The following is a 12342-nucleotide window of genomic DNA, read 5'->3' as shown; positions in this document are numbered from 1 at the left end:
TGGAAGAGCAGCCAGTGCTCTTAACCTCTGAGCCATCTCTCCAACCCCTCCCATGTCTTCTTTACTTTTCATTTATTTACTTATCTATTTGTAGTGCTTAAAATCCACGGGCTTCCCCTTCTGAGCCGTACCCCCACCTTCATCTTTGGCTCTGTGAGGATTCCAGTCACATACACACATCTGTCTCCTAGTGGAGTCCTGCCCGGCCAGTACCTGTGGGGTTTTAGGTTCTGAAACCCAGCCTCACACTTCCCACTTCACACTTACCGCACCATTTCACTTTCCAGTTGCGGTTGGCATCGACTCCGCGGCAGTGGAATTTAGAGTTTCTTGACCGTGTCTTTCTCCAGAATCGATCCTAGACACGATTAAAACGTAAGCAGAGAAGGTGCTTAAAAAGTTTACTTCCCCTGCTATGATAAAAATACCCCGACAAAAGGGAGCTCCGAGGAGAGAGGGTTTGCTTGGATTACAATTCTAGGCTGCAGTCGGCCATTTTTGGGAAAGTCTCATTGAGCAAAGAGAGTAAATTCATCCTTGCTTGCTTGTTTAGCTGTTTGCTTTCCCTTCTCTTCTCTGGTCCAGAGCCCAGTCCATGTAACAGAACTGCCCACTGTGGGCTAGGTTTTCTTACATGATGTTACAATCACAGTAATCCCCCACGGATGTGCCCAGAGGCCAACCTGGTCTAGATCCCACGTGACTCTAGATTGTGTCATGTTGAGAGTTAAAAGCAACCGGCACAAAGGACATTCATATGCGTTTAGTTGCGCACTGGGAAAAGGCATCACATTACTTTGGGGTGCATTTTTCCGTGCATAGACCAGCCAGAAGACAGAGGCGAAGATTAGCCCAGACCCAGTCTCATGCTCTGCCTTCTAACACCATTGGGGGTCTCCTATATTTTTGACTCTTTTTTTCCTAAACACTTTGATAACAACGTGTTTTGGTCCTTTTCACCACCATCTCCTTGGGTTATTTTTACAGTCTAACTGGATAGATTAGTCGAGGCTAGTGTTTTTGTATTCATTTATTTGGAAAGAGGAATCTTTATTCTATGAAATCTTATGTAAAGTGCATTATGAAAATGAGTGAAGAGAAGCTTCTTGTGTTCCTTGGATTCATTAGTAGTGGGCTGACCAGCAGACTCCTTTCCTGGACCATCACGTTCTTATGACCCCTTCAGTCCTCTTTTCAATCGGATAGGCAGAATGACTTACATGTGTCCAGCTGAAATGGTATCCATCGACATTCAACACAGGCATGATATAGAAATACAGATGATTCAGCATTTTTCTCATGGCTGGGTCAGTCTTATAGGTCAGAATGGCCTGAAAGACAAAGGAGACATTTTCCTTAAGAATGGATACCAAAAAGTTTGTTTAAGGGGAAAACGTGTGAGAGACACTTACTGCTGGGCTAAAAGGTAACAAGTTAATGTACTGTGCTCTTTTTTTCTGTGAATGAGACTCTTGAACACCATTATTATTAGTAATAATACCCATATTGATACTTTCTTACCAATAATAATAACTCCTGATTATCAATTTATTAGTAGAGCCAATAAACAGAGTAAATGAATAACTTCTTACAGTGTTTCAGCTCTGGCTAAATATTTGGGCTTTCATTAAAGTAACAATTATAGAGTTCTTTCTTTTTCGTGGTATTGGACATTAAATTCAGGACCTTGTACATACTAGGCAAGTATTTCCTCTCTGATCTGCATCCCAGAAACATTTATATGATACATGAGTATACATGAGTATATATATATATGTATACATGAGTATATAAATACGTGTATATGTGAATTGATCAATAAATAAAAAATGTTAATTTTAGACTCCATTTACCCATCTAGTCAGTGTGTGTGTGACTCATGGATTTTAAGTCTTTATTTATGTGAAGAATACCATTGAGATTTTGTTATATATTATGTTAAGTCTCTGTATTGTTTTTCATAGTATGGGTGTTTTAGCAATATTCTTTTGATCCATGAACATAGGTTATCTTTCTGTATTCTTGTATCCTCTTCATTTTCTTGTATTCATGCTTTATAATTCTTAGGGTCCTAATCTTTTACTTCTTTCAGTTGCATTTCTAGTTTTTGATACTGTTGTAAGAGACATTATTTTTCCCAGCTAGGTTATTGTTTGTGCATATGAGTTACTGGGGTTTTTGTGATTCTGTAGCTTCTATCTTTGTGTCTTTATAAATTCATGTATTAGTTGTGGTTATCCATGTGTGAACATGTGTAAAGTGGAGTTTTCCACATGTGGAATCACGTCATTGAGAAGGGAGGCAGTGTTGCTTTGTTCTTTCTGATTTAGATCCTTTTTTACTTGCTTCTCATATCTTCTTACACTTTTAGGACTTTCAATATGATGTTGAGTAGAAAGAGTCAGCACAGGCATCCTCTGTTGTGCTAGATCTTAGCAGAAAATCTTCCAGTTATTTCCTACTGATTATGATAGCGGTGGGGTATTTTCCACAAAAGTCTTTTATGTTGTGGAACTTTCCTTTTAAACCCATACTGTTTTTACAATCAAGGACGCTGAACTTTCTCAAATGCTTTTTTTCTCAGTCAATTGAGATGATCATTATAGTCTTCCGGTTTGTCAGTGAGATGCATTCCACTGATTGACTTGTGTTTTTAAAAACTTGCCTTGTATACCAGAGGTAAGTCCCATTTTATCACGGCACATAATCTTTTTTTTTCTCCTTTTTTTTTCTTTTTTTCTTTTATTAACTTGAGTATTTCTTATGTACATTTCGAGTGTTATTCCCTTTCCCGGTTTCCCCGCAAACATCCCCCTCCCCTTCCTTATGGGTGTCCCCCTCCCAACCCTCCCCCCATTGCCGCCCTCCCCACAACAATCTAGTTCACTGGGGGTTCAGTCTTAGCAGGACCAAGGGCTTCCCCTTCCACTGGTGCTCTTACTAGGATATTCATTGCTACCTATGAGGTCAGAGTCCAGGGTCAGTCCATGTATAGTCTTTAGTTAGTGGCTTAGTCCCTGGAAGCTCTGGTTGCCTGGCATTGTTGTACATATGGGGTCTCGAGCCCCTTCAAGCTCTTCCAGTTCTTTCTCTGATTCCTTCAACGGGGGTCCTATTCTCAGTTCAGTGGTTTGCTGCTGCCATTCGCCTCTGTGTTTGCTGTATTCTGGCTGTGTCTCTCAGGAGCGATCTACATCCGGCTCCTGTCGGTCTGCCCTTCTTTGCTTCATCCATTTTGTCTATATGGGTGGCTGTATATGTATGGGCCACATGTGGGACAGGCTCTGAATGGGTGTTCCTTCAGTCTCTGTTTTAATATTTGCCTCTCTATTCCCTGCCAAGGGTATTCTTGTTCCCTTTTAAAGAAGGAGTGAAGCATTCACATTTTGATCATCCGTCTTGAGTTTCATTTGTTCTAGGCATCTAGGGTAATTCAAGCATTTGGGCTAATAGCCACTTATCAATGAGTGCATACCATGTATGTCTTTCTGTGATTGGGTTACCTCACTCAGGATGATATTTTCCAGTTCCAACCATTTGCATATGGATTTCATAAAGTCATTGTTTTTGATAGCTGAGTAATATTCCATTGTGTAGATGTACCACATTTTCTGTATCCATCCCTCTGTTGAAGGGCATCTGGGTTCTTTCCATTTTCTGGCTATTATAAATAAGGCTGCGATGAACATAGTGGAGCACGTGTCTTTTTTATATGTTGGGGCATCTTTTGGGTATATACCCGAGAGAGGTATAGCTGGATCCTCAGGCAGTTCAATGTCCAATTTTCTGAGGAACCTCCAGACTGATTTCCAGAATGGTTGTACCAGTCTGCAATCCCACCAACAATGGAGGAGTGTTCCTCTTTCTCCGCATCCTCGCCAGCATTTGCTGTCACCTGAGTTTTTGATCTTAGCCATTCTCACTGGTGTGAGATGAAATCTCAGGGTTGTTTTGATTTGCATTTCCCTTATGACTAAAGATGTTGAACATTTCTTTAGGTGTTTCTCAGCCATTCGGCATTCCTCAGCTGTGAATTCTTTGTTTAGCTCTGAACCCCATTTTTTGATAGGGTTATTTGTCTCCCTGCAGTCTAAATTCTTGAGTTCTTTGTATATTTTGGATATAAGGCCTCTATCTGTTGTAAGATCTTTTCCCAATCTGTTGGTTGCCGTTTTGTCCTAACCACAGTGTCCTTTGCCTTACAGAAGCTTTGCAGTTTTATGAGATCCCATTTGTCGATTCTTGATCTTAGAGCATAAGCCATTGGTGTTTTGTTCAGGAAATTTTTTCCAGTGCCCATGTGTTCCAGATGCTTCCCTAGTTTTTCTTCTATTAGTTTGAGTGTATCTGGTTTGATGTGGAGGTCCTTGATCCACTTGGACTTAAGCTTTGTACAGGGTGATAAGCATGGATCGATCTGCATTCTTCTAAACGTTGACCTCCAGTTGAACCAGCACCATTTGCTGAAAATGCTATCTTTTTTCCATTTGATGGTTTTGGCTTCTTTGTCAAAAATCAAATGCCCATAGGTGTGTGGGTTCATTTCTGGGTCTTCAATTCTGTTCCACTGGTCTATCTGTCTGTCTCTGTACCAATACCATGCAGTTTTTATCACTATTGCTCTGTAATACTGCTTGAGTTCAGGGATAGTGATTCCCCCTGAAGTCCTTTTATTGTTGAGGATAGTTTTAGCTATCCTGGGTTTTTTGTTATTTCAGATGAATTTGCAAATTGTTCTTTCTAACTCTTTGAAGAATTGGATTGGTATTTTGATGGGGATTGCATTGAATCTGCAGATCGCTTTTGGTAAAATGGCCATTTTTACTATATTAATCCTGCCAATCCATGAGCATGGGAGATCTTTCCATCTTCTGAGGTCTTCTTCAATTTCTTTCTTCAGTGTCTTGAAGTTCTTATTGTACAGATCTTTTACCTGCTTGGTTAAAGTCACACCGAGGTACTTTTTATTGTTTGGGTCTATTATGAAGCCATTGGTGTTTTGTTCTTTCTCGGCTAATTTCTCTTTTGTGTAGAGGAAGGCTACTGATTTATTTGAGTTAATTTTATACCCAGCCACTTTGCTGAAGTTGTTTATCAGCTTTAGTAGTTCTCTGGTGGAACTTTTGGGATCACTTAAATATACTATCATATCATCTGCAAATAGTGACATTTTGACTTCTTCTTTTCCGATCTGTAATCCCTTGATCTCCTTTTGTTGTCTGATTGCTCTGGCTAGAACTTCAAGAACTATATTGAATAAGTAGGGAGAGAGTGGGCAGCCTTGTCTAGTCCCTGATTTTAGTGGAATTGCTTCAAGTTTCTCTCCATTTAGTTTAATGTTAGCAACAGGTTTGCTGTATATGGCCTTTACTATGTTTAGGTATGGGCCTTGAATTCCTATTCTTTCCAGGACTTTTATCATGAAGGGGTGTTGAATTTTGTCAAATGTTTTCTCAGCATCTAATGAAATGATCATGTGGTTTTGTTCTTTCAGTTTGTTTATATAATGGATCACGTTGATGGTTTTCCGTATATTAAACCATCCCTGCATGCCTGGGATGAAGCCTACTTGATCATGGTGGATGATTGTTTTGATGTGCTCTTGGATTCGGTTTGCCAGAATTTTATTGAGTATTTTTGCGTCGATATTCATAAGGGAAATTGGTCTGAAGTTCTCTTTCTTTGTTGGGTCTTTGTGTGGTTTAGGTATAAGAGTAATTGTGGCTTCGTAGAAGGTATTCGGTAGTGCTCCATCTGTTTCAATTTTGTGGAATAGTTTGGATAATATTGGTACGAGGTCTTCTATGAAGGTCTGATAAAATTCTGCACTAAACCCGTCTGGACCTGGGCTCTTTTTGGTTGGGAGACCTTTAATGACTACTTCTATTTCCTTAGGAGTTATGGGGTTGTTTAACTGGTTTATCTGTTCCTGATTTAACTTTGGTACCTGGTATTTGTCTAGGAAATTGTCCATTTCCTGCAGATTTTCAAGTTTTGTTGAATATAGGCTTTTATAGTAAGATCTGATGATTTTTTGAATTTCCTCTGAATCTGTAGTTATGTCTCCCTTTTCATTTCTGATTTTGTTAATTTGGACACACTCTCTGTGTCCTCTCGTTAGTCTGGTTAAGGGTTTATCTATCTTGTTGATTTTCTCAAAGAACCAACTTTTGGTTCTGTTGATTCTTTCTATGGTCCTTTTTGTTTCTACTTGGTTGATTTCAGCTCTGAGTTTGATTATTTCCTGCCTTCTACTCCTCCTGGGTGTATTTGCTTCTTTTTGTTCTAGAGCTTTTAGGTGTGCTGTCAAGCTGCTGACATATGCTCTTTCCTGTTTCTTTCTGCAGGCACTCAGTGCTATGAGTTTTCCTCTTAGCACAGCTTTCATTGTGTCCCATAAATTTGGGTATGTTGTACCTTCATTTTCATTAAATTCTAAAAAGTTTTTAATTTCTTTCTTTATTTCTTCCTTGACCAGGTTATCATTGAGTAGAGCATTGTTCAATTTCCACGTATATTTGGGCATTCTTCCCTTATTGTTATTGAAGACCAGCTTTAGGCCGTGGTGGTTTGATAGCACGCATGGGATCATTTCTATATTTCTGTACCTGTTGAGGCCCGTTTTTTGACCAATTATATGGTTAATTTTGGAGAAAGTACCATGAGGAGCTGAGAAGAAGGTATATCCTTTTGCTTTAGGATAGAATGTTCTATAAATATCTGTTAAGTCCATTTGGCTCATGACTTCTCTTTGTCTACGTCTGTGTTTAATTTCTGTTTCCATGATCTGTCCATTGATGAGAGTGGGGTGTTGAAATCTCCTACTATTATTGTGTGAGGTGCAATGTGTGTTTTGAGCTTTAGTAAGGTTTCTTTTACGTATGTAGGTGCCCTTGTATTTGGGGCATAGATATTTAGGATTGAGAGTCCATCTTGGTGGATTTTTCCTTTGATGAATATGAAGTGTCCTTTCTTATCTTTTTTGATGCTTTTTAGTTGGAAATTGATTTTATTTGATATTAGAATGGCTACTCCAGCTTGCTTCTTCTGACCATTTGCTTGGAAAGTTGTTTTTCAGCCTTTCACTCTGAGGTAGTGTTTGTCTTTGTCTCTGAAGTGTGTTTCCTGTAGGCAGCAGAATGCAGGGTCCTCGTTGCGTATCCAGTTTGTTAATCTATGTCTTTTTATTGGGGAGTTGAGGCCATTGATGTTGAGAGATAGTAAGGAATAGTGATTATTGCTTCCTGTTATATTCATATTTGGATGTGAGGTTATGTTTGCGTGCTTTTCTTCTCATTGTTTTGTTGCCAAGACGATTAGTTTCTTGCTTCTTCTAGGGTATAGCTTGCCTCCTTATGTTGGGCTTTACCGTTTATTATCCTTTGTAGTGCTGGATTTGTAGAAAGATATTGTGTAAATTTGTTTTTTTCATGGAATATCTTGGTTTCTCCATCTCTGTTAATTGAGAGTTTTGCAGGATACAGTAACCTGGGCTGGCATTTGTGTTCTCTTAGGGTCTGTATGACATCAGTCCATGATCTTCTGGCCTTCATAGTTTCTGGCGAAAAGTCTGGTGCGATTCTGATAGGTCTGCCTTTATATGTTACTTGACCTTTTTCCCTTACTGCTTTTAATATTCATTCTTTATTTTGTGTGTTTGGTGTTTTGACTATTATGTGTCGGGAGGTGTTTCTTTTCTGGTCCAATCTATTTGGAATTCTGTAGGCTTCTTGTATGCTTATGGGTATCTCTTTCTTTAGGTTAGGGAAGTTTTCTTCTATGATTTTGTTGAAGATATTTACTGGTCCTTTGAGCTGGGAGTCTTCACTCTCTTCTATACCTATTATCCTTAGGTTTGATGTTCTCATTCAGTCTTGAATTTCCTGTATGTTTTGGACCAGTAGCTTTTTCCGCTTTACATTATCTTTGACAGTTGAGTCAATGATTTCTATGGAATCTTCTGCTCCTGAGATTCTCTCTTCCATCTCTTGTATTCTGTTGGTGAAGCTCGTATCTACAGCTCCTTGTCTCTTCTTTTGGTTTTCTATATCCAGGGTTGTTTCCATGTGTTCTTTCTTGATTGCTTCTATTTCCATTTTTAATTCCTTCAGCTGTTTGGTTGTGTTTTCCTGGAATTCTTTCAGGGATTTTTGTGACTCCTCTCTATGTGCTTCTACTTGTTTATTTATGATTTCCTGGAATTCTTTCAGGGATTTTTTTGATTCCTCTCTGTAGGCTTCTACTTGTTCTCTAAGGGAGTTCTTCATGTCTTTCTTGAAGTCCTCCAGCATCATGATCAAATATGATTTTGAAACTAGATCTTGCTTTTCTGGTGTGTTTGGATATTCCATGTTTGTTTTGATTGGAGAATTGGGCTCCGATGGTGCCATGTAGTCTTGGTTTCTGTTGCTTGTGTTCCTGAGCTTGCCTCTCGCCATCAGATTATCTCTAGTGTTGCTTTGTTCTGCTATTTCTGACATTGGCTAGACTGTCCTATAAGCCTGTGTGTCAGGAGTGCTGTAGACCTGTTTTCCTGTTTTCTTTCAGCCTGTTATGGGGACAGAGTGTTCTGCTTTCGGGCGTGTAGTTTTTCCTCTCTACAGGTCTTCAGCCGTTCCTGTGGGCCTGTGTCTTGAGTTCACCAGGCAGGTCACTTGCAGCAGAAAAGTTGCTCTTACCTGTGGTCCCGAGGCTCAAGTTTGCTCGTGGGGTGCTGCCCACGAGCTCTCTGCGGCGGCAGCCACCAGGAAGATCTGCGCCGCTGTTTCTGCGAGCTTCAGTGCACCAGGGTTCCAGATGGCATTTGGTGTTTTCCTCTGGAATCAGTAATGTGTGCAGCATGCAGTCTCTTCTGGTTTCCCAGACATGTCTGCCTCTCTGAAGGTTTAGCTCCCCCTCCCACGGGATTTGGGTGCAGAGAACTGTTTATCGGGTAGGTCCCTTTAGGTTCCGGCAGTGTCTCAGAGGCAGAGGTCCTGCCGCCCCTGGGCCCTCCCCCACGGGAACCCAGAGGCCTTATACAGTTTCCTCTTGGGCCAGGTATGTGGGCAGGGGTGGGCAGTGTTGGTGTTCTCTTCTGCTCTGCAGCCTGAGGAGTGCCCACCTGACCAGGCGGTGAGGTCTCTCTCCCACGGGGTCTGGGAGCAGAGAGCTGCTGCGGGCCGGGATCCTCGGGTGTGGGACTCCTGGTAAACACAGGACGTGCCCGGTCCTAGAGGAATTCTGCCTCTGTGTGTCCTGAGTTCACCAGGCAGGTCTCTTGCGGCAGAAAAGTTGGTCTTACCTGTGGTCCCGAGGCTCAAGTTCGCTCTCGGGGTGCTGCCTACTAGCTCTCTGCGGCGGCAGCAACCAGGAAGATCTGCGCCGCCCTTTCCGGGAGCTTCAGTGCACCAGGGTTCCAGATGGTGTTTGGTCGGCACATAATCTTTTGATGTTGGTTTGTGTGGGTCAAATTTTACGAATGGTATTTGCATCAGTGTTCATAAGGGAGGCCAGCTTCTGACAATGTCTTTGGTTCAAGGATCAATGTGATGTTGGCTTCATAAGATTTGTTTGGAATTATTCCCTCTGATTCTGTGTTCTGAAGAATTTCAATAGTTTTGGTTGACAAGATGGCTCAGTGAGTAAAATTACTAGCCATGTAGGCCTGGCAACCTGAGCTTGATCTCTGGATCCCATGGTGCAAAGAGAGAACCTACTCCCTAAAGTTTTCTTTTGACTTCCATCTTTGATCATAGCATATGTGCACATAAACACACATAGGCACACTCATCTAGGCAATAATTGTTAGGTAGAATTCAGTTGTGAAATCAACTGATCTTGAGGTTTCTTTGTTGGAAGCTTTTCAATAACTTTTCAGTATCTTTATTTGTTATTCGTCTGCTCAAGTATCTTAATTTCTTCACAATCACATCTTAGCAAGTTACATTATTTCCCTCTAGGAATCCAGCCATTTCCTTCAGGTTGTACACTTTTGGAAATCACATGTAATAGCCCCTCCTTATCCTTTTACTTTCTGATATTTCTAACATAGTCACCACTTCGATTTACCATTTTATTCCTTCGTATCTTTTCCTTATTCTTAGGCTAGAAGTTAATTGATTTTGTTTCCTTTTTCAAAAAACCCAATTCAGTTTTATTGAGATTTCTATACTACAGTTTTTCTATCCTTTATTCTGATCTCTAATATTTCCTTCTGTCCTCTAACTGTATGGTTAGCCTGGTGTTTCCCTAACTACAGAAGTGTATCTTAGCTGATGTACTAATGTAGAGTCTTTCTTCTTCGAATTCTGGACATTGAGCCCTTGTGCCTCCCTGGGCGAGCTTCATGCTACATCCCCATTCAAGCTGTACCCCCATTGCTGGGTTGAGGATTGTACAGCTGAGCTATATCCCTAACTCTGCTTTCCTTCTAATGAGAGCATGTATTTCTATAATATACCCCTTTAGGACTGCTTTTGGCATATTTCACAAGCTTTGGTATGCAATGTTTACATTGGAATTTGCCATGACATACACATATATGTTTTGACACAGGCTTATATCTGCTTGTTTGTCTTGAGACATGGTCTTACTCTGTGGCTCAGGCTGGCCTCCAGCTCACTGAGATTCCCCTCCTTCAGACTTTTGTGCAACAAAGTCACTTACTATTTCTTATTGTCATTGTTGACTTGTGAGTTGTTAAGAATTTTTTTAAAACTCTGTTTTCCGCAAGTACATAAAGTATGGGAAGGAATATTATATATTTAAGACAAATTATGACATATAAAACCAATGACCCCTTTGTTACTTTCCGGTCTCATTTTCTTCCTCCCTACCAAGGCAATCTTTAACTAAGTAGGAAATTATCATTTCCATGCAATGTTATGTATCTTTGCTATAAATAAAGATTAATAAGTAATATATAGTACCGTGTATATGCTCTAGATATTATGGAAATAAGATTGTGATGCATTAACATATAAGCTGGGGCTGGGGATTTAGCTCAGTGGTAGAGCGCTTACCTAGGAAGCGCAAGGCCCTGGGTTCGGTCCCCAGCTCCGAAAAAAAAAGAACCAAAAAAAAAAAAAACATATAAGCTTATTTTCTGAGGATATTTTGCCATTTAATAGGTTGAGAGTTTATCAATTACAACTGTTAACTGGTATTATAGTATGGGTCAACACGATATTCCTTATTTTGTTGATGAACAAACATTAGGTTGTACTTGGTATTCCATTTTATGTTGCAGTAACCATTCTTTTACACTTCTTCCATAGATCTTTTTCACTAAAATTTATTTTGAGTCAGAATCTTGTTGTGTATGTGTATGCATCTCTCTGTCTCTCTGTCTCTCTGTCTCTGTCTCTGTCTCTGTCTCTCTCTGTCTCTCTGTCTCTCTGTCTCTCTGTCTCTCTGTCTCTCTGTCTCTCTCTCTCTCTCTCTCTCTCTCTGTCTCTCTCTCTGTATGTGTGCTTTTGTGCATGTGTATGTGTAGGCCAAAAGTCAGCCTCAGTTGTTCCTCCTCCTCATGTGCTGTATACCTTGGTGTCTGTGTGTGTGTGTGTGTGTGTGTGTGTGTGTGTGTGTGTGCTTTTGTGCATGTGTATGTATAGGCTGGAAGTCAGCCTCAGTTGTTCCTCTTCCTCATGTGCTGTCTACCTTGGTTTTGAGATGGGGTCTCTCACTGACCTGGAACTTGCCAACTGGATCAGGCTGGCTGGTCAGCAAACTCTAACTTTCCAGCACTGAGATTACAAGTGTGCAATCACACCTGGCTTCCTGGCTTCTTACTTTAATTAATTTTTGACATGGGTTCTGGTGATCAAATTTCATGCAATTAAAAAAGTTTACCCAGTGAGGAAAAGGAATCATTTGACCAGCTGAGACATCTCTCCAGTCTTGTATCTTGACTCTTTTTGATCTTTTGTCCTTAATACTGATTCTGAAAACAAGGTCAAATATTGCTTAAAAAAAACAAACTCTTTTTTTAAAATTATTTGTCATTGTTGTTAACAGATGTTGAATATGAACATGTGATTTTTTTTTCTTTTTCTTTTTTTTGGAGCTGGGAACCGAACATGTGATTTTTATGCATGTGTGAACATGACAATTCTGTTGTTGTGATGATGCTATTTCTTCGCTAAAACTTTTTTAAATTGTTGAACCATCCTTAAATTCTTGGGATAGAGTTTGTTCTGTCGGTTTGAATACAACAGTTGTATGGTTGTATTGTGATTTAAGGAGTATTTAAAAATATATTTAATTAATCAGAAATATTCATCTGAGCCTAGTAGAAAAATGAATTAAATATGAAAGAATGATCTTATAAATGTATGTTTTCTTTCACTGATACTGACATCT

At 40.0% G+C, this 12342-nt stretch overlaps 1 protein-coding gene across 1 annotated transcript in view; it reads right to left on the bottom strand.

Moving 5' to 3' along the window:
• The window catches only part of Cpa6 (carboxypeptidase A6), a 361770-nt gene that overhangs the window by 53904 nt on the left and 295524 nt on the right, over positions 1-12342 (bottom strand). Inside the window, exons 7-8 of the mRNA NM_001415862.1 lie at positions 1221-1331; positions 268-358 (exon numbers count right to left, since the gene is read on the bottom strand). Coding sequence (NP_001402791.1) covers positions 268-358; positions 1221-1331 — 202 coding nt within the window. The remainder of the gene's footprint in view (positions 1-267; positions 359-1220; positions 1332-12342) is intronic.

Source organism: Rattus norvegicus, chromosome 5 (genome assembly GCF_036323735.1).
Source record: "Rattus norvegicus strain BN/NHsdMcwi chromosome 5, GRCr8, whole genome shotgun sequence".
Lineage (NCBI taxonomy): Eukaryota > Metazoa > Chordata > Mammalia > Rodentia > Muridae > Rattus > Rattus norvegicus.
This window is presented reverse-complemented; position numbering and strand designations above follow the sequence as displayed.